Below are 22,003 nucleotides of genomic sequence, written 5' to 3' on the forward strand. Positions count from 1 at the left end.
TTATCTGCGCTTCCCATAATTTTGCAGTGATTCAGATGCATTACAGAAGGTCATTACAGAAGTAATGGATTCATTGATGCTGGGTAAGGGGCAAATCCAGACCCCCTCCTGCATGGTCACGGTGGGAATTAGTGCAGCTGCTGTGTGCAAAGAGGGGATGTGGATGTAAGGGAGTTGTGTTCTGTGGCAGCATGGAGGGGCTGGAACATGGGTGGGCTGATGTGCTGGGAGTGGGACTTCGACACTCCATGGACCCTCCTGTCTCTCTCACATTACAGGGATGCGAGTGGCCATGTTAACCTCCATGGAGTGGCTCTGCAGATGTGCTGTGGCTTGCAGATAGGTTTCCCCTCTGTGTTCCCAATCGTATCTCTTTAACACCTGGTCTTGGTGTTCCAGTGTGAACTGGCATGACCAGGGCTCGGGGTCTGGATTTCCCCTTAATCACAGAAACACATCATCAGCAGCACATTTTAAATATGTTCTCAGGAACTGGCACAGTCGTTTGCAGTGTGTCTGTGGTATGGAATGGGAACACAGGTTCACAATCCCCTGGACAAATAATGCTGACTTCCTTGGGATCTGTGTTCCATATGCTGAGACCTTTTGATGTAAAATACATAATACACCGCACTTATGGTGCAATTTCTGAAGTAATATAGTTCTATTCTGTACTACAAGGGATCTGGGCATAGAGTTGTGTCTTGCCTGTACTTATTCCATGGAACTGATGTTTCCTAGGTCTGGAAGATGTAAAGGTGAAAAAAGTCATTGCCAGCTCCTACCATTCAGTGTCACTTACAGGTAAGCCCTAGGTATATATGTACGTATTAGTAGGCTTGGGCAATGTATTTAGAAGCTAGATATTTGTGACTCTTAATTTTTGTTCTAGCTGGGCTCTGGTTTAGTTTGTAAAATCTGATGGGATCACAGCACAGCATGCTATAACTTCAGTGGTATTCATTTGTTTGAAAGAGTAAATTATCAAAAAATAGACTTAAGTGGATTTATTTGCTTTGAACACCATCTCCTCCCAAAGAGATCCTAGCCAGCACCCATCCCTGGTTAGGATCTCTTTGGGGAGGAGACGGTGTTCAAAGCAAATAAATCCACTTAACTCTATTTTTTGACAGTCATTTGGGGGCAGGTTCTTATACACTTACTCCACAAATAGTTTCATTGATTTCTACAAGGCTGTTCTGTGATGCATGGTGTTACCTGTTGTGAGTAAGAGTTGCAGAATCTGGGATTTATTAATGCACCTTGGTGGGACGTGTTCTGCTAAATCATACAGGCGCTTTTGTAAACACTACCTTTTGCACTCTGCAGTCAGTTCTTCTGTGCTTGCTAAACAGGAACCAGCATGTTACATGGAAAGACAGCTAGAGTATTGCTCTGCGTGAAGGGAAACAGGATTCATAGTACCATCAATTTTAAGGGCGGAACCGATCATCAGATCATCTTGTCTGACCTCCTGTATATCACAGGCCACCCAGCCTACCTGCACGCTGAACCCAACATCTAAAATTAGGCCAAAGGATTTACAGCCAACAGGAGACTAAACTGTTGTGTGCCACAGGCAGAGTACAGGAGGGACTGAGGTGCACCAATGATTGAGGCCCCCACAATGGCAAGGAATTTATTGAGTGAGATATATCCAGAGGATCCTAGCATGCAACCCGCACCCTGCATTGCACAGGAAGGCCAAAAAAACAAATCCCAAGGTCATTGCAAATCTGACTAGGGGAAAATTCCTTCCTGACCCCACATACGATGGTTGCTTCTTATGCTATAGATTTATAATCTTGAGGCATGGAAAATGTATTAATCTTTCTGAAGACATGAAATCTTGAGTAAAACTACACGTTTGGGATCTCTAGCATCCTCTAAACTGTGCACCAGTGTATTTACTTGGGCTAATTTACAGAGAGCAATAATTTTGTGGGGAAATGTTGCAAAATGTGAGTTTTATTGAATTCTAAGACATGCAGACTGAGGTGTCCCTAAGTATAGGCTACTCTGGGGAAAATCAATATATACCAGACTAACTGACATGTGAATTTATTTAAGTAGCAAATGGATTATTCTTCCATGTTTTTATTTTCTTGATTTTGATTAAGCAAGCAATCCTTTTTGGCTACAAAAAGACCAAAGCTCCTTATGCTAAGGATCCAAAGCTATTTAATAATAAAAAATTTCTGTCTCTCTCCCTCCTGCGTTAGCTTTTAAAGGTGTGTGTTTGACTCAAGGTACTACAGTACTTGTTTTTAAATTATAAGTGAGCTACAATCTGCAGGGGTTTTTTACAAGGATGTGAGGCACTGTTTATTGTGACAGGTTTCAGAGGAACAGCCGTGTTAGTCTGTATTCGCAAAAAGAAAAGGAGTTCTTGTGGCACCTTAGAGACTAACCAATTTATTTGAGCATGAGCTTTCGTGAGTCACGAAAGCTCATGCTCAAATAAATTGGTTAGTCTCTAAGGTGCCACAAGAACTCCTTTTCTTTTTACTGTTTATTGTATATTTCATTTCTGCTTAGTCTCTCCTGCCACCTGTTGGTGATACTTGGAACACTTCTAATTTGAAAGAGTTTTACAGAACTGTAGAAAGGATTGTTACAAAAACATATGGCACATTTTAAAAAAAGGATGATGAAGCTGTTAATTCACTCCTTCAGTGCTCAGCTTACTACTTACATCCAATATAGTAGCAACTATATGGCCTATAGGCATATGCTGTACTGCCTTTGGTTGTGTACAAATTACAAGGATCACATTAAAATATACAAAAGGGGCTAATGGTAAGTAGATCGTTGTAGCATCCTTAGTAAATTGTAAGCCACACAAATGTTATGTTGGTTATAGCCTTAGAAAAACTTAACTTTTTTTCTTTCCTTGAAATTAGCTGTTTCTGCCATATAACTTCTCAGGGGAAAAGAAGATTTCCTTTTTTCTGGGGAGGAATTCTACAAGAGTCAATTACTTGATTTTTTCCCCCCTCCCCCTTTTTAATTGAAAAAAATGACAGAGTCCTTTAGAAAACCTAAAAAATTCTGTTTTGGCATTCATTGTTTCTCTTAACAGTTCGTTAATGTGCTTTGATTAGTCCATTTCAAAGAATACTAAATTCAAAAAATTGTTAATGCGTGTCAGCAAGGTCTACGTGGACAGTTATTCAGTGGCAGGGTAATGTGGGTCAGATTCACGCCCCAGCTTGCATTGTGATTTTGTGGTGTGTGTATATGCAATTTTTTTTATTAAACAAATAGAGAAAAAATAGTAATTATCCACCAATCTATTTCAATGGTAGTCGATGTCCTTGTAGTGGAGAGAGGCATGAGCGGAGTTATTAGTTCTGCCTTGGGAAAGGAAAATGTGTTGAGGGCCCTTATGGCTACTTTTATTCTTTACAATCCAGGGTGTGTGTGCGTGTGTGTGTAGAGGAGTATAAATAGTGGGGAAAATATATAAGGAAAATTGAAACTGAATTAATGTACTACCCTCCCTTTGTATTTTTCTCCATCTGTTGATATTTCACAGAAGTAGCTTCCCTCTAATTTCTTTACTTTTGTATTTATTTCAGATGAAGGAGAATTGTGTGTTTGGGGTAGCAACAAACACGGGCAGCTAGTGAGTAAAGAGACTTTTCTTGTTGAGCCCCAGAAAATAGATGCTCATTTTTTCTCGGGTGAAAAGATTGGAGCGGTCTGGAGTGGATGGACGCACGTAGTGGCACAAACAGGTAGGAGATCCGAAAAGCAGCCAGAAGTTACGAGCAAATACTTAAATATCCACATTATTCTAGGCAAAACATTATTTTAATTTGATCTTCCTCACGGTTAAGTGATGCACAGAGGTGTTTTCAGATCAAGCTGTACAGTGATAGTCTTCAAAAAGTAGGGGAATGGACTTCTTTCCATCAAGAATACTCCTGCTTCTCTGAAAACTTCGTATACAATAAGAGCATCTGGCTTATTTTAGATGCTTGCTGCTGCAAAAGCACCAGTATACACAAACAGCTCAGATCACCAGATGATAGAAAGGGGGTAACTCTCCAGTAAGTGAGAAGTTCCAGGGACCAGCCTTCTGGGCGAGGTGTAGCCTCGTCCTTGGAGAAAAGGGAGTCTGGTGGTGTTCCATGCAGTGGTAGAAGATTTTGGCTTTGGTTTCCAGGTTGTAGGGTCATCATTGGTGAGAGGCCTCTGGCAAATTTCTATCAAGGCCATAGAAATTATACTTTGAGGAAAACCTACTGATGAGGCTCCTTGTGGTTCCTCTGGGCAAGGAGTTTTTCCGGGCAGTGGGATCATCATTAGTTAGTGAGGAAGGATAGTCTGGTGGTTAGCTTGGGAATTGGGAGACTTTGGGAGACTTCAGTTAATTGCTTGACCACATTCTCAGGGCTGGCCTTAAACCAAATGGCACCCCAGGCGAGGAGTGTCTATGGTTGCCCCTCCTCCATTTGTTAAACTTTTGAATACCTTATTTTTTATTGCATTTGTAGCCCATTTTGCAACTTTGATGTATGATTTACATGCATGATTCATCCCTGTCGTATAAGACAATACGTTTGCATGCTAGGATCTGTAAATCTGTACTTACTCATGCCATATGTAAGCAAATGAAAAAAATTCATTTCCTCTACGCTTATAACAACTTTTTAATTTTAAGAATAACTGAAATGTACTAACATCAAGAAATTGAATTGTGCACCAACATTGGGTGGACCAGTGTTAGAGTGTTACAGAAGGTGACATCATTGGAATATTAACCCTAGTCCTGTTTTAGATATTTTCCCATCAAATTTGCCCCTTTCTGCAAACTAGATTGCAACTGAGCTTTTTGCGTCCTATACTGAGCTCCTGAAGGCTTCTTTGGGGACATCTTTTATTTTCTATGGGGAAAAACAGACAGTATTAGGGAGAACAAAAGTCTATGTTCCACAGACTTAGAAAGTCATCAAACGCTACTTCTTTTACCATGCTTAACATGTAACAGTAGTTCTTTTATATTGTTATGTAGATAGGGGTTTGCTAGATAAGTTATTTACTTGTTCCCATAATATAAGAACTAGGGGCCACCAAATGAAATTAATGGGCAGCAGGTTTAAAACAAATAAAAGGAAGTTCTTCTTCACACAGCGCACAGTCAGCCTGTGGAACTCCTTGCCTGAGGAGGTTGTGAAGGCTAGGACTATAACAGGGTTTAAAAGAGAACTAGAGAAATTCATGGAGGTTAAGTCCATTCATGGCTATTAGCCAGGATGGGTAAGGAATGTGTCCCTAGCCTCTGTTTGTCAGAGGGTGGAGATGGATGGCAGGAGAGAGATCACTTGATCATTACCTGTTAGGTTCACTCCCTCTGGGGCACCTGGCATTGGCCACTGTCGGTAGACAGGATAGTGGACTGGATGGACCTTTGGTCTGACCCAGTATGGCCATTCTTATGTTCTTATATCACCGGTGTCTCTTTAAATACGTCTTTTATTAGTTGCTACTTACAGACTTCAAGTCTTAAAACACAAGTACACCTTCATAATTACACAGTAAAGCAGGGTTAATAATACCGTAGCTGGGCTTTCACTTCACTTTGTTCTGTCATCTCACTGACTGACTGGCCATGCCCCGCCGCTTATGTATCCACGAGGGCATGGCTCACAACATTCTAGAAGATTTGAGGAAAATGTAGTTCTCAGAAAGCCTGGAACATTCCATGAGATTCTACAAAAGTCCAGAACATTCTAGGAGGTTAGTGAAAAATGAATCTACATATGGATACCTGAAACACATTACTTCAAGCATTCTATTTTCCCTTTTGTCACTAACAACAAAAACAGCACCTTGAGCCCGGTGCCCCCCCAAGCCCGGCATCCCAGGCGGTCGCCTGGGTTGCCTGCCTGTAAATCTGGTCCTGCACATACTTCCAGTGTGATCTTGGGCAAGACTCTGTGCCTTGGTTCCCCATCTGTAAAATGTAGAAAATTCTTATATCAAATATTAAATGTACGATACAATTATAGTATTTATTTACCTCATGAAGGCAATGTGAGGAGAAATACATTAAAGACTTGGAAGGTGTTCAGATACTGTGGTAATAGAGGCCATATAAGTACTTAAGATTGAACTCAACCTAGACAGAGGTTCTGGATGGTACTGTGAGTCATCTTTGCAGTTATACAAGTGTATGCTAGCAGGACCACACTGTCTATACTATTTTGTGGTCGCTTGTGAACCCCAAAATGATTTTTCTTAAACTATTATAAAAAGGACAGTTAAAAATTATATGTCAGGCATCAGGAAAACCTGGTGGAATGGGATTTAGTTGTTTTTAAGGTTGGGAGCCTAAAAAGGTCCAATATTTCCTCTTTAATCTACTTCTAAATGGTAATGGATTTTGAAATTTATCCCTCTGTAAATCTTGGTATTTATGTCATCCCTCATTACTATAACTTCTGAATGCCTCTCGAGTGTATCCATTTGTTTTCACAACACTCCAGGAGGAGTTAGGGGGAAGTATTATCCCCATTTTGTGCTTTATCGAAGACATCTATGCAATGAGATGTGGTAGAGGAAATAACAAATAATATAGCACTGTACTCATGTCTTCAGATAGACTAAGTTTTTTGCATTTTCTCTTAATACTAGCTCTGCATGTACTTGAGTTTTCTTGATTTCCTTTATTACACTTTTAAAAACTAATAAAAAGTTGTATTTAAAAATATCCCAGAAAATAAGATGCTAGGCTGTATTGTTCGGTTTTGGTGAGCCATCTCATAGACAGCAAAATAGAAAATATCCACACAAGACTGGGAAAAATTATTACAATGAGGGGGGGACTGTCCCTCTGAGACAAGATGAAAGAAAATGAGTATGATTTTGATATGATCCTGCAGACCCTATGTCATCATGTGAAATTAAAGAAAATGGGACTATTCAAGTGTGCAGCGTATGCTGGATTGGGCCCTTGGCTTGGAAAATATAAGAGTCAGGCAATGTGATAGAGATACTTGTATGTACAATAACTGGTGATCTGATGATGGCCAGCTGGGGGCACTTTCATTGTTGCTCTGTCCAATAATGCAAGGACAGGAGGAAACTGGATAAATTAAAAAGCAACCCATTAAAAATGGGTAACAGGAAATATTATTTTTAGTAACATGTAAGCAGCCTGTGGAATTTGCTGCTGCAGCATATGTCACCGGGCTGAGCTTCTCCCTGGCTCCAAAGCATGCGCTGCCATGCCCAATCTTTTGCACGGAGGTTTATTTCCTTAACAGAGGTTAGCAAACAAACAAAAAACAGCCTTTTAACTCTATCCTTGGCCCCAGGCTTCAGGGCCACCTTTCCCAGGGGTCTCTGGCACTCAAGCTCCTGGTAGCTTCCCAGTCTCAGTCACTTCTGCTCCCTTCTTGGAGCAACCCCCACCAGGGCTGCTTCCCTGAGCCCCTGGTCCCTTGCTCCAGGGATCCACCAGAGGATCTAGCTCCTCTCCAATGTGGGGGTGTTTCTTCCATGGTGCAGCCTGTTTCAGTCCTTCCTCCTCCAGCTTCCCATTAGCAGCCCTTTATAGGCCCAGATGTAGCTCAGCTCTCTTTAACTAGCTGGATTGGGCTTACCTGCTTTGGTCCAAGAAAGCTGGGCTTAGTCTATCCATAGGGACCCACTACTTCATGACAGCATATTATTTAGGCAAATAGCTTACTGAGATTAACAAAAGGATTAAATGCTTGTATAGAATAAAAATAGCATTTGCAGTTATGTTAGCTAGTATAAATTACAAAGGACATAATCCTTAGACTTTGCTGTATACATTGATTGTCAGCTTGGGGGTGGGGTGGGATAGGCATGGTCAAGAAATAGCATTTCCCTGGTAGTTTTGCAGAACTTCCCAGAGGGGTCTTCACTTTCCTCTTAAACTTCTGTTTTAAGCCATCGCCAGAGTCAGATTGTGGGCTGGATGGCCTCTTTGTCTGTCCTGATGTGACCATTCATATGCTCCTATTGATTATCTAAAGACAGTATTTAGGAAGGGGCGACAAATCTCCCAGCATTATTATCTGCAGAGAGTTAAAAATTATTGCACTGGTCCAAGGTTCAGGACTTGCTGTGCTAGGCCTTGATCCAGCAAAGCACTTAAGTAGGTGGTTAACTTTAAGCATATGAGTACTATAGTCTCATTGATTAAAATTCAGCACATGCTTAAGTGCTTTGCTGGATTGGTGCCATAAAGCATGGTACCAAATAATACTATTGGTGTGAGAGAAGAATGTCTATGATAATGTTTGATATATTGCAAACTGTTGTGCTAGAAACGAGTGGAATGCAATGGATCACTGGATACCAAAGCATTTTTGCATTCTAGTGGCAGATAACATTTATCACTAGCGCTCATGATTCATGAGGTATGCATCACATGAAAGTTGCACAAATCTGACAACTTCCTTAACTTTTTTAACCCTACTTAAACTCTAACCTGTTTTTGGAGGCTTCTGTCTTGAGAATTCTTAGAGCTATAACCAAGGCAATGCACTATTTGAAAGCGTATTATCTTTGTTTTCAGGTGGAATAAAAGCACTGATCTCTAACTGTAGGGTTCATGAGAAAAGTGGTTCCACCATTAATGCTGACACTGAAGTGGGGGAAGCAAGACGTTAGTCAGCATAACCTGATTTTAAAGAGTGGTGATTGCCAAAGCGATCAGTTTGTTTCAGTATTTGTTGGCAATGAATATTAGCTATGTGAAACTTCATGTAGCAGATATTTATCACCAGCAAACACTGAAACAAATAAATAGCTTTGACAACCACACTCTTTAACATCAGGTTATTTTGACTAATAGAGAAAACACTTTTGAAAATAATTTAAATGGAGCTACACTGACTTCTACCCTCTAAGGATCTGGGGCAAAATTTTCAAAAGAGACTAAGTGACTTAGGAACTTACTTCCATTTTTAAAAGTGACTTTTAGGCACATAGGAACATAAGTCTTATTTAAAATCAATGGGATTTAAGATTCTCAATCCCATAAGGCCAAATTTTCAAAGGTATTTAGGCACCTGAAGATGCAGATAGGTGCCTAGTGACCTTTTCAAAAGTACCTAGGCATCTAATTCTCATTGATTTCAAGCACCTAAGCACTTCTGAAAATCCCATTAGGCATCTATCTACAGCTTAGGCACCTAAATACCTTTAAAAATCTTAGACCCTTAGACACTTTTGAAAATTTTACCCCTTCTCTAATATGTGTTCCTCCATTATGTGACCTTCTCCCTGCAATGAATGAGAGGCTGCTTGAGTCTCCTGCTGCTGAGTTCATGACCAGTTCCAGAGTCCCCTGTAAAAGAGGGTCCTAAAATCACCAGATTGAGGTACATGGATGGATTGAGGAAATAAAGGATTTAGGGGGGAAAAAAAGGATGAAGTCTGATATTTTCTCCACTTTGTCTACTATGGAAGGTGGAAACGGGATCTATGTTTATCACCAGAAACATCAGACTCAAATTGGCTTCAGCAAACAGAATCACAATGAAGGAACTTTGTTGTGTGAGAGTTTTACTTAGTTAATAGTCTATAACACAACAAAATATAATAGTTGAAATAGAAGTTACTTTAAGCTTCTCTGTTTCAGGACCCACCAGGAGGAGAGAAAATTTGGGAGAGCGGTACAAATTCGGGCCCAATAAATGTTTTGAAGCATCATCCAGATCAAAAGTTTAAATTCCTGCCAACATGTCTGTAAAATACTATCTATCAGAGAAGACATATAATGAAAAGGGTTGGGTAAAACTTGAACATTTTGCTCATACTTAAAATTATAAATGCAGCTATTCCAACATGTTCTCTTTCAAAACATTTTGATTTTTATCTGCTCAGACAAGCAGAAGTTGACTGCAGAGAAAACAGAACATTGAAGAAGTAAATGGGACAGCGATGTTGCTAAAAGCAACCATCTGGAGGAAGAGTTGGCTGTTTTTTTGGTTGCCCTGATTTGACACTGTGTAAACATGTCTCAGGAAGTTATTTCTTCATTATTAGATGTAAGGAAGCAACATGGCCTTTTTTTTTCCTCGGTTACATTAAGTTTTGCCTCTCATACTTACACTGATCTTATTTTTAAACACTGTGTTTCTTGTATGCTGTTGGTAGGGTTTTGCAGGGCAATGTTCAGCAATATTTGTGCTTTTCATTTCTTCCTACTTTCTCCTTCATCATAGCTGGAAACTCACTTCTGAGGTTAGGGAGATGCCTGACTTTTTTTTCCATGCAAGATATGCCATCGCATCCAATGATGATGAAAGTTCTCCTCTCTGTCATTCTATTGTTGTTTTTTTGCTGTTTGTTCTGTCACAAAATTCATTCATTGGTTCAGGACTAAGATACCTTTTTCTGAGGAACATGAATTGCTTGTCTGACTAGGGCTGTTGCTGTCTTTCACGGAATGTTCTATATTCTATGTTCACATTCGCCTTAACTGATCTCCTTTAAGTCTCATTTTTTATCCTTCTAAAATTGGGTTGTTTCTGTCAGAGTATTCCAGTCTCTGTAATTTTGGGTCTCTCATTCCCCTTGTGCTATCTTATTTTCAGTAGCAGGTGAGGGTCTTCAATGCAGGCCCTCTGCTTCTGCTTTGATTCCCGGGTTCCCCACAAAAGGAGACATGTAGTTAAGCTTGTACAGCCCTCCTTGTGCTCTTTCAAGAAGAATTACCTTGTACAGTAAGGTCAGGTCCAAAGCACATTAAAGTCAATAGAAAGTCTCCCATTGCATCCAGTCGGCTTTGCATTAGATCCCTAGTGATCAATTAAACACCTGTATTAGTCTCTACTTTGCTTCCTATATTGATTCTTATGCTGAGTGACTTTTCAGGCACAAATTTCAATTGTAACAATACCTCTGTTACTGACTGCAACATCAGTATTGCTCTCCACATCAAGTACGCATCTGATCCAAATCTCATGCCTCAGTTCCCAGTTCCAGCTGTGCTCTCTGCAGCTAATGAGCACAGCACTGCTCTAGACAATGATTTTTGTCACCACAGCCTTCGTGCCAGCAAAATGCTCAATGCCGCAACAGTCATTGCTACAGCAGGCATCTTCAAAATAGACAATGCCTTATAAACACAAGCAAGTGCACCCTCTCACCTTGCATAACAGCGTTAGCTGTCATTTGTGGTCTCCCTCAACATGTTTACATCAGTCAGAGTGGAATTGCACATCGATCAATGTGAATTTAGAAGTTACTGCTCATCTGTTTCAAAAGAGAACTGAGCCCTCTCCTGGAAAGCTAAAGATGTAAATTAGGCTACTCTCTGAAAGAGTAGAACTCACCTGACTTGAAGGCAATCCTAAATATAGCAAAAGTGTGAGAGAAAAGCCTTTATTAGACTTACAGAAGGTGAATCATCATCTTCAGTTCAAAACAAGTGATTTCCTGATTAACTGGGATGGCAGATAAATAAGCTTCTTTAATCTGGGCTGTTTTATTATCTAAGTATTCTCCTGAATAAATTCACTAATCTATTTTTCATGTACCATCAAATGAAATTACACGTCAGTTGAGTTTGGATGAAGAAATTCTTGATACAACTAAAGAATTCCCAGCTCCTTCACCTAGAGGGAGTATCTCAGTAGTGCAGTTACAATGCTATTTCTGCCTCCTCTGCAAATCTCACTGCAGCTCTCAGAAGTCTCAGAGGAACAATACACAATCAATCCCTATGAAAACAGCTTCAGTAGCATTAAATCCTGAAGCCAAACGCAATTACTGAATCTGAACTTCCTTGGATGTCCCTTATCATCAAACCAGTTAGCGCAAATAAAATTATTTTATGAGGTCTTTTCTGGCATGTTAGTCATCCACATAGCAAAACTGAATCGTACTCTCTGAGTCCAATAAATGCCTTTAAAGCAAGTGGGGATCCATCCCTGCTAGGATTTGGATGAAGGCAATAACTCGTTTCACTGGAAGCAAATGGAAATCTCCAGTCATTGTCTGCAGTACTTGCACATGTATCTTCTTTCTCTATCACCACTGGGTAAGGCCATCACATTTGCTGCTAAGTAATGTAATAGGTCTATTGCAAATGCAGCTAAGTAAGGCCTAACCTACGCTAGGAAATTAATTCGGTATAACTACATTGCACAGGATATGTCTACACTACCTACTTAAGTCAACCATGTTAGGTTGATTTACATCCACCACTGCAGTGGCTCATGTCCACACTACCCTCGTTCTGTCAGTGATCTGCATCCTCACCAGGAGCGCTTCCACTGACTGAAGAGGAGCAGTGTGGGGGGCTGAGAGCCAGGGCTGTCAGCTCCATGCAGCTCCCTGCCGGGAGTGGTGGGTGGCTGCCTGAGTTTCTCGGTTCCGTAAGTGCGGAGCCAGGCGGCTGGGAGCAGAAGTCAGGGGCAGCCAGGCTCTAGCTGCCCAGCTTTCTTGACAAGACAGCCAAGAGCTGATATTAGTAATGCAACATTTGCATAGAGACGGCATCACCCTAGCTACACTGACATAAGCCCTACGTCTCTTATGGAGGTGGAGTTATTATGTTCGTGTTGTAGGGTACGTACATCAGCAGGACTAGGCTGTAGTGTGTACACTGACATAATTAGGTCGATGTAAGCTGCTTTATGTCGACCTAAAAAATCCACACCCCTGAGCAACGCAGCTAAACCAACCTTTCCTCCGGCATACACAGTGCTGGGTGGATGGGAGAATTCTCCCGTCGACCTAGCTGCCGCCTCTCGGGGAGGTGGAATACCTACGCTGATGGGAGAACCTCTCCCATCAGCGTAGGTAGAGTCTTCACTGAAGAGCTACAGCTGTGTGGCTGCAGTAGTGCACCAGATGAGACTGGCCTCTGAAGTCTAAGCAGTACATTTTCAGTCCACTAGAGGTCCTTTTCGGTATTGCTTTGAATTAAGTCTCAGAAGCAGCCCTTAAGGGATGCCTTGCCAGCCTTGGAATACTGAGAAGCTCCATCTGAGTCTAAGCACTGCTTTGTGGCTCTTACTTAGTGCCAGTAAAGCCTCCGTTGTTAAGGGGAACCTATCTTTAGCTCTTCAGCTGCCCTATTTTAGCCGAAGAATCCTTTGCAGAAGGGACTGCTTTTGGGCAAAGGCTACCTTAAATAAGGTGCAGTCATTTAAGGAGCTCACATTTAATGGAGGTTAACTGTATGTTGGGCATATAGCTTTGACCTACTAGAGCCTAGATTTACATAAATACTAGAATTTTCATTAACTGCCGTTAAGGGGAGATTCACAGTCTTGTTTTCCATTTCCTTTCTTAAGAAGACCTTTAGAAAAATTACCTTGCCAAGAGGCAAAGTGCAATTTATATTATTCCAGACCTAGTAGCCAATATTGATGTGGCAACATCTGCCTTTAGGGGCATCTCTTTCTAACAGAGCTTTCATTGCATTTGTTCCTCCGTGGGTGGCTCAGATGTACTCTTCCTACAGTACTGAGCACACCATTGGCTTGATGAATTTGATTGCCAAAATGTTATATTTCATATGTTGCATGCAAATATGGGTTAAATCCTGCCCTGCATAGGTGAGAGCAGAGTAGACAGGCGGGTGTGTTCTCTGCTTCAGCAATCCAGCTGCCTCCATAGGGCACAGTCTGGTGAGGCAACCTGTACCGTTCCTCTGAGCAGGAGCAGTGTATGCACACAGATGCTCAGTTAGTGCCTCCCCCTTACACACAATCCACAGACCAATAACCTGGGGGATGTCTGTGTGGGCCAGCGTGTGGGCCAGCATGTTTGCCACATGTATCTCTTGGAGTTATGGAAAAAATGGGTGCATGGTTTATTTTATTTTCTTTTTGTGGGGAAGGAGGGAAAGATGCAAGGAGTCTTTCCCAAACTCTATACTCTTGTATACTAATTAACACCTCTCACTTTATATTACTAAATAATGCTATGACAGGGCACAGGAGCACTCTCTGGTTCTTGGAAACAAAGAGTTACCCTGGTCTCAGCTCCTTCCTTTGCCCCCAGTGGTAACTGGCTGCTTGGGAGAGGGTGGAGGGAGAATATCTTGGGAAAGGATTATAGCAGTGGGATGAATGTCAAGCTGGGGAGTTTTTGCTTCCTTTTCTGCTTATGTGAACTTATTTTGCCTTCTTATTATAAACCTCATTCATTCTGGCCAAGACCTTGCTGACCACAGCTCTCTTTTTTCTGTTGAGCCGTTTTTCAGCTGACACATGCTTTCTAGGCTGGACTTCTGTCCCTGTGTCCTAAAGATAATTCTGAAAAGTAAACCGTTGTCCGTGGAGTGTACAAGATAATTACTACTGTGTTACTGAGCAGTAGTTTGCTCTGTCGTATTGCCTCTCTGCTGAAGACCTCAAAGTGCTTTATGTGAATAAATCCAAACTTTACAACTTCCCCATGAGGGTGGTTAATTTCCTGTCTGTTTTGCAGATAGGGAAATAACCAAGTCTTTGGAAGGTTGGGTGATTTTTCAAAGGTCTTATCAGGAGTAAAACCCAGGTCTCCTGACTCTAAGTCCTGTGCTATAGTCACAAAACCATCTATGATAATGTAAAAGTGTACGTCACAAGCCCCACTGCTGGAGGGGGTTAACTGGCAGTCACATGTGAGATTGAGTGTGGGGCTATAAAGGTAGAGGAAAAGTGGCTGGGGCTGCCTATGGTTCCTTTTTCCTCCCAGCTGGCTAAGAAGTTGGAAAGCTGTTCTGTATAGGTTCTTATACTGCCCTCATCACTGTAGTATCTGAGCGTCTTCCAGTAGTGCATTAAGTGATGTGACTAACACCTGCCACATGCGGTTTGTTGTCTCTCCCCAAGGGGAGAATTGTGTGTTCAGTGGAGTATTTTGTTTTGATAGGGAGTTATATGCTGTCATAAATATAAAGGGAAGGGTAAACCCCTTTGAAACCCCTCCTGGCCAGGGGAAAGCTCCTCTCACCTGTAAAGGGTTAAGAAGCTAAAGGTAACCTCGCTGGCACCTGACCAAAATGACCAATGAGGAGACAAGATACTTTCAAAAGCTGGGAGGAGGGAGAGAAACAAAGGGTCTGTGTCTGTCTGTATGTTGGGTCTTTGCCGGGGATAGACCAGGAATGGAGTCTTAGAACTTTTAGTAAGTAATCTAGCTAGGTATGTGTTAGATTATGATTTCTTTAAATGGCTGAGAAAAGAATTGTGCTGAATAGAATAACTATTTCTGTCTGTGTATCTTTTTTGTAACTTAAGGGTTTGCCTAGAGGGGTTCTCTATGTTTTTGAATCTAATTACCCTGTAAGATATCTACCATCCTGATTTTACAGGGGGGATTTCTTTATTTCTATTTACTGCTATTTTTATTAAAAGTCTTCTTGTAAAACACTGAATGCTTTTTCATTGTTCTCAGATCCAAGGGTTTGGGTCTGTGGTCACCTATGCAAATTGGTGAGGCTTTTTATCCAACATTTCCCAGGAAAGGGGGGGTGCAAGTGTTGGGAGGATTGTTCATTGTTCTTAAGATCCAAGGGTCTGGGTCTGTAGTCACCTAGGCAAATTGGTGAGGCTTTTTACCAAACCTTGTCCAGGAAGTGGGGTGCAAGGTTTTGGGAAGTATTTTGGGGGGAAGGACGCGTCCAAACAGCTCTTCCCTAGTAACCAGTATTAGTTTGGTGGTGGTAGCGGCCAGTCCAAGGACAACGGGTGTAATATTTTGTACCTTGGGGAAGTTTTGACCTAAGCTGGTAAAGATAAGCTTAGGAGGTTTTTCATGCAGGTCCCCACATCTGTACCCTAGAGTTCAGAGTGGGGGAGGAACCTTGACATATGCTTTTGTTTTTAATGACAATATTTTTCTGGCAATTGGGACCTGCTGTTCTGAGTGGCTTGGGTTTGTTTAGGATCCTTAATTTGAGTCAATAAAATAAAGCTTTGAGGAAAGGGATTGAAATTCCTCTGCTGGTGAAAGGGTTCGTTATTCATCTTCCGGAGCTAGTGGTTCTGCTCAGTGCCTTACACCATCCTTTCACGCTCCTTTCTCAAATGACAGAGTTTTCCAGAAGGAGGATACTTCCATAAGAAATATTTACTCATCCCTCTCCCGTCAGACACACATGCATGTGACATGTTGTGGGTTGATAAAAGATATCACCCAGGAATCTTGTGCCTGCTATCCTGGCCCTGTTGGTGGTGCGTGTTGTGAAATGCTACCCTCTTTGGTTGTAACATCCATTTTGAACTCTTCTACCTATAGTATGATTGAAAAGGATTAGATGCAGTACAAGTGAAATGACTTTACTACATTATAGAACAAAGTTTCAACAAGACACTATTTCAGATATGAAGTAGGCAGACTATAAATTGCAGTTAATTGAATGAATGTGACAAACGCTCAATGCCAGTTGGTGACAATCAAACACTTTGAATGAAGTCTCTGACATTCTTTCTAATGCAGAATAGTTAAGCTTTCAGGGATGGAGGGAGTGTGATTTTGAGATTTGGAAGAATATATTAAAATATTAGAGATCGGTCAAATCAAAGTAACAAAACCATTGGCAGGTCTTAAACTAAAGAAAACAGTGGATAATTAGGTGGTTTTAAGGCTGAAAACTACTTGTATGGCTGCCCTTTTGCATTAAGCATCTTATCTGGTAAGGTCATTTGCTGTTCTAAAGTCATCTGGTGGAAAACTATGTTCTTACCTCCCATATGTGATGCAATGGTTGGGTGTAACGAAGAAGGTGCGTTGTCATTTCTGAATTTCTTGTATTTTCAACTAGTCTAGTCATCATATTCAAATGTTCTTTTCTTATGTGATTATTACATAACCCAGTGGTTTTTAAAAAAGAAACTGAAATTCAGCTTATGAGCTGATCTTTCTCTCCATGATGTCTTCAGGTTAAAGGGAGCAGGGTCTGGCTATTAATGTAATAACATCATCGATGCTGCTTTTCAGTAACAATGGGAAGGGTTTGTTATAATGGGTTTGTGCATAGGAAAGGGGATCTCTGTAACATGATATTTATCCTCACAAACACTCTGTGAGATAGGTAGACAGCTATTATTATCTCCATGTTATAGATGGGGAGACTGAGGCAGAGGCTAAATGGTTTACTGTGTGCCACTCAGCTAGTCACTTGCACAGATGGGATTGCAACACAGAACTTCCAGGTTTCCACTCCCATGCCCATTTGTCTAGTCTGCACTACCTGTCCATGCAATGAAAAGTTACACTATATCAGTCTTTGTGCTTGTTGCTTGCTGTCATGATTGTTATTTGTTGTTTGTAATACAGTAGCCTCCTTAATAAAGGATTCATAGATTTGAATGTTGGAAGGGGCCATTACATCATCTAGTCTGTCCTCTTATGTAACACAGGCCATGGAATTTCAACCCATTACCCCTGTACTGAGCTCAGTAATTTGTGTTTGGCTAATGCTTTTCCTTCAGAAAGGCATCCAGTCTTGATTAAAAGATATCATAGGATCATAGGGTTGGAAGGGACCTGAGGAAGTCATCTAGTCCAACCCCCTGCTCAAAGCAGGACCAATCCCAATTTTTGCCCCAGATCCCAAATGGCCCCCTCAAGGATTGAACTCACAAGCCTGGGTTTAGCAGGCCAATGCTCAAACCACTGAGCTATACCTCCCCCCCCATATCAAGAGATGGAGAAGCCACCATTTCCTTTGGTAGTTTTTTCAGTCATCAGGGCCCTGTTGTTACTAGGAACTGTACAGACAAATAACAAAGAAGATAATCCATCCCCAGTGAGCTTTCTGTCCAGGAGTGTGAGAGAGGAGACAACAAGTGAACAAAAGAGACAAATGGGATGGGGGAAAGTGGGAGGATGGGGTGACAAAATGAAGAGTTGAGCAGAAATATGTGGTCAGTAATAACCTCTTGTGGTACTTTGAGTTTGTTATATATATGTTTAATAAGCCCTTGTAGGACCTAACTTACCGGGGTGGGAAAAGAAGAAATTCTAGCCTAAACACTAAATAATGCCTAAGTAAAAATGAGTAGAGTGAAATGCGGACCAATATAAAGTGGGGTTTGGCAGAGTATTAATACAGCAAAGAGAACTCTGGCAATTGTGGAACAGCTTTTGCTTAAGTTAAAAATTATTTTTGGCAATATTATACACTCCCAATTCACACATTCTAGAAAAGATGGCAGGCTTCAGGTGATATTGAACACTACATGATAACGTTAATCATGGGCAGACATCTCTGTGCACGAGGTCATTGTCTATAACTCATTGAGATATAATGAGATTGGTCTGTTGACAAGTGTAAAGTGATTTGTAATAAAAATAAAAAACAATTGCAGATTACTTTGCATTGATCTGCTTGATAAGGTCTGTCATATCCTAGAGAGTTATGACTGCAGCTAATGCTGGTTCTTATCTGCTGCTGGGTTCCATAAAATACCTTTTGATGTTATTGAATCTCTGTGACAAGTGAACAATATAGCTATGCAATATTTTGGAAGTGAAAGTGCTAGTTAAAACAGTGAAGCTTGACAGAGAATTGCCAGATCATGGAATATACATTCAGCATTGGCATGAGCTGTATTTTCAACTAAATCATCCTCTTACAATATTTTTCCTGGTGAGGTGTTTGGCTTAGTATGTCATAGTACTATGACTGATATGGCCTAATTTTCTGAAGTGACTAGTGATTTTTGGGTGTCTCAGTTTTTGGGTGACCAATTTGAGACACATTAAGGTGGCCCACCCTGATGGTTTGCATTCGAACTGGACAGGACGGACAAAGGGAGGGAGAAAAAGTATACAACATGAAAGCAGATTGGGAACTTAGAAAATTAAATGATTCATCCAAGGGCACACAGCAAGTCTGTGGGAGAGCTTGGTATTGGACCCAGATCTCATGAGTCCCAGTCCAGTACCTTAGCTTGAAGACTGTTCTTCCATAAAATAGCATAATATCACTTATTTTTATTTGATTAAATGATTTTTATATTGCCTTGGTGGGGTCAGTCCTGGACACACAGTACTTCCTTGCTAAATCAATGTTTGTACGGGTGCCGGTTGGACTATGTGGTTACCTAATGAAGTTTGTTTATGGGCACCAGTTGTACATTAGTTTATTTGTTCTGATGGGTGAAAATATGTTGCTTATGAACTAGCTGACTTTCATTCATTTAGACTTTATTGACTGCTTGTAGTTGTTTTGCTTTGTCAAAACTGTAGTCTCCTTGGTCAATCATTTTGTGATTCAAGTTGCTTTTTAATTCTGGGAACTTTAGCATTGTTAATATTTCTAAAATGTATGGAATTAAAGCTTAGCAGAAATCCATTTTAAGGAATCTACAGATCATTCGGAATACACAGGAGCAGTAATAAAGATCTTTGGTGCACATGGGAATTGGCTCATTTTTTCCTTAGTTAAATCTCTAAACTGAGTTCCCAGTTTCATCACACATTGACCTTTCACTGTCCTTTTAACTTACAAAGTTTATGGAAGCTGCAGCTATAGGGCTGATGGAACTGTGTGGCAGAGTTCTTGGCAATTTGATTCCTGGCAGACAGCTGGCTGAAAGCTGACGTGGAATGCTGGACTTACTCTCCTGAGTCCAGTTTTTCTAAGGGCTGCAGGGTGGCCAGTCCAGCAGGTCCTGCTAAGTATCTGGAATGGAACAGAAGACCAGTAGAAAGTAGCTCCAGGGGAGTGCGTGGTGCTGCAGTTAGGTCACAATCAACACACATAGTGAGTTATTTTTTGCTCACTTGCCAACTCCTTCCCTTCAGTGAGAGAACTAGACGGCTGTCCATGTTTCCCCGCTGTAAGCTGGCTCACTCCAAAAGCTCTCTTAACCACAGAGCCTTCCACAGTCTTCCACAAACTGATGCCTCACTCTCCACCTCAGAGTCTAAGCCTGAAGCCTAAAGGTGGTGCTTTTCCTTACTAATTTATTAGAGTCCAAGAAAAGTGTCAGTTTTCTCTGGACCAAGAAGGATGCAGTTGTTGTTCAGTGTTTTTTTTTTTTTTTCATAATCTGTGGGTGGCTTCCATCTCGTTCTGGACCTCTCCATTCTTGACCTATCAGAAAAAAAGAGCACTGATTCAAGCAATAGGCAAAGAAATGTGCTTGGACCTGAAAAAAGCCTATCTGTACTTCTCTGACCCCAAAATACCCTGTGATTCACAGCAGCCAATCAACATGGTCAATTCATAGCAGTGCCTTTCAGGTTGTCGTCTGCTGCCAGAGCTTTGATGGTGAGTCTCTTTTCTGATCTCGGACAGCAAGGATTTCAAATTTATCACAGCATAGACAACCTATTAATAAAAGCCCATCTGCAAAGTAGACTGCCTGACACAGCACTCAAATCCTGCAAGAACTTGGCTTTATTATTAATACAGAAAATGATTTTGCCAGGGCCACTGCAGAAGAGCCTGCCTCTGGGGGCTCACTTCCCAGTGAATCCAGGAGTAATCATGCTATTAGAGCATTTCAGAAAATCTGGGATCTGCTGTGCTCACTCTCCAGGTCTTGCCAGGTTTAATCGCTGCAGTGGTTTCTACTCAGCACAACGGTAACCTCCCATGATGTTTTGCTTTATCTTTTTGAGCTCCAGTCCTTCTTCCTCACTTTCAGCCCTACAGTATGGACAAGCTACTTGTGCTTCCTTTTTACAAGAGCTACATAAACAAAAGCTGTTGGGGTAGACTCTGACTTTGTGTGGGTGATTCCCTCTTGGCAACTGCCCTCCCTTGTATATACATTTGTATATAATTTCTCTTAACTGACTAGCAGAGCTGGTTGTTGGCTCACTGCAAGTCTTGAGTTACATACAAAAATATATGTGGTTTGCAGGTTACCATAATGTCTGTAAATATGTGGCCAAGGATTGTTACAGCACTTTCTTCCTTGAAGTTCAGGGGTCAGCAGCCTCGTTGATGTTATTTTTAATTTTACATGCTTGGGATGGTTACACATCAGGAAGAACACTGGTAACTGCTCCATCTCCCTGATGGTGCCCAGAATCCTTAGAAAACCAGCATTCCTAGTGCTTCTGGTTTTCTGAATGTAATCGTGCTACAGCTGTAGTTAATTCTTTTTTTTTTTTACTATTTTGTAATTCTATACTCCTGGTAATCTTGTTGCTCCCTACTGGGAGTTGCCTCTACACCGTCGCAATCTTGAAGAAAATGTTTCTGCTGATTATATCACAATGGACAGATTAGGTTTGAGGTTTACCCTAAAAGTTTTCCATTCCGTGTTTCAGAGTTGTTCATGTGTACTGTTTCTTAACAATAGTTTGCTAACAATAGTTATAGAGTAATTCAAGTCTAGTTTATGGAGCAGCTGTGTTTTTTTTCCCCTTCCTTTTTTGTTGGACGTGAGTCAGTGAACTAAACGGAATGATTTTTAATAAGCGTGTCATGCCATATTTTGCTTGCATAAAAAGAGGAGGCCAGGAAGGTGCTAAAGCCAAAATAATTTTGTTTTAAATGTTTTCCCTAAAATAGAGATGTAAGTGACTGGCAGTAAGCAAGATGGGACTTAATACATTTATTTGAATATGAAGAGACTTTCCCAAACAAAATGTATTATGAGAGGATTGGCAAGCTGAGATTTGGATGCCCTTTGGAAAATAGGATTTAAATGGGTCTCAGTTAAATTTAGATCATGCTGGTTGCTGAGAGCCTTTTGTCAAGGAGTTTAAAATGGAAAAAATAACCATGCTGAATTTTGCAGTTCTTTTCCACTCATCTTTGGATGTGACAGTTTTTGGAAAGTGTCTGTACATAGCAGAGGGTAAAGTGCACTCTGCCTGTGGGAAAGGAGGGTATTAAGAGGGTACCTGTGGTGATATTTGTATTTGTTATAACAGTATTTTCAATATATTATGCATGTCCATTTCTGAGCAGTCTTCCTGTTCGCAGAGGCAGCTGACATTTTGTGAGACAGAAGGATGCAGTGTGCTACATGGGAGACACCCTGTGCTCTCACCTGAAGGCTTTGCTTTTGTTCTTCCATGTTTGTTTGTTTTTTCATTTAATGTA

At 41.0% G+C, this 22,003-nt stretch overlaps 1 protein-coding gene across 5 annotated transcripts in view; it reads left to right on the forward strand.

Moving 5' to 3' along the window:
• Window positions 1–22,003, forward strand: part of SERGEF (secretion regulating guanine nucleotide exchange factor) — a 256,381-nt gene that overhangs the window by 12,841 nt on the left and 221,537 nt on the right. For all 5 annotated transcript variants that reach the window (XR_007357408.2, XR_012668887.1, XM_048855834.2 and 2 more), the window contains exons 7-8: window positions 742–804; window positions 3,582–3,740. Coding sequence is in view for 3 of the 5 variants with exons in the window: in XM_048855834.2 (XP_048711791.2) it covers window positions 742–804; window positions 3,582–3,740 (222 nt within the window). In the remaining 2 variants the exon portion in view is untranslated. The remainder of the gene's footprint in view (window positions 1–741; window positions 805–3,581; window positions 3,741–22,003) is intronic.

This window comes from Caretta caretta, chromosome 6, assembly GCF_965140235.1.
Source record: "Caretta caretta isolate rCarCar2 chromosome 6, rCarCar1.hap1, whole genome shotgun sequence".
NCBI classification, from domain to species: Eukaryota; Metazoa; Chordata; order Testudines; family Cheloniidae; genus Caretta; species Caretta caretta.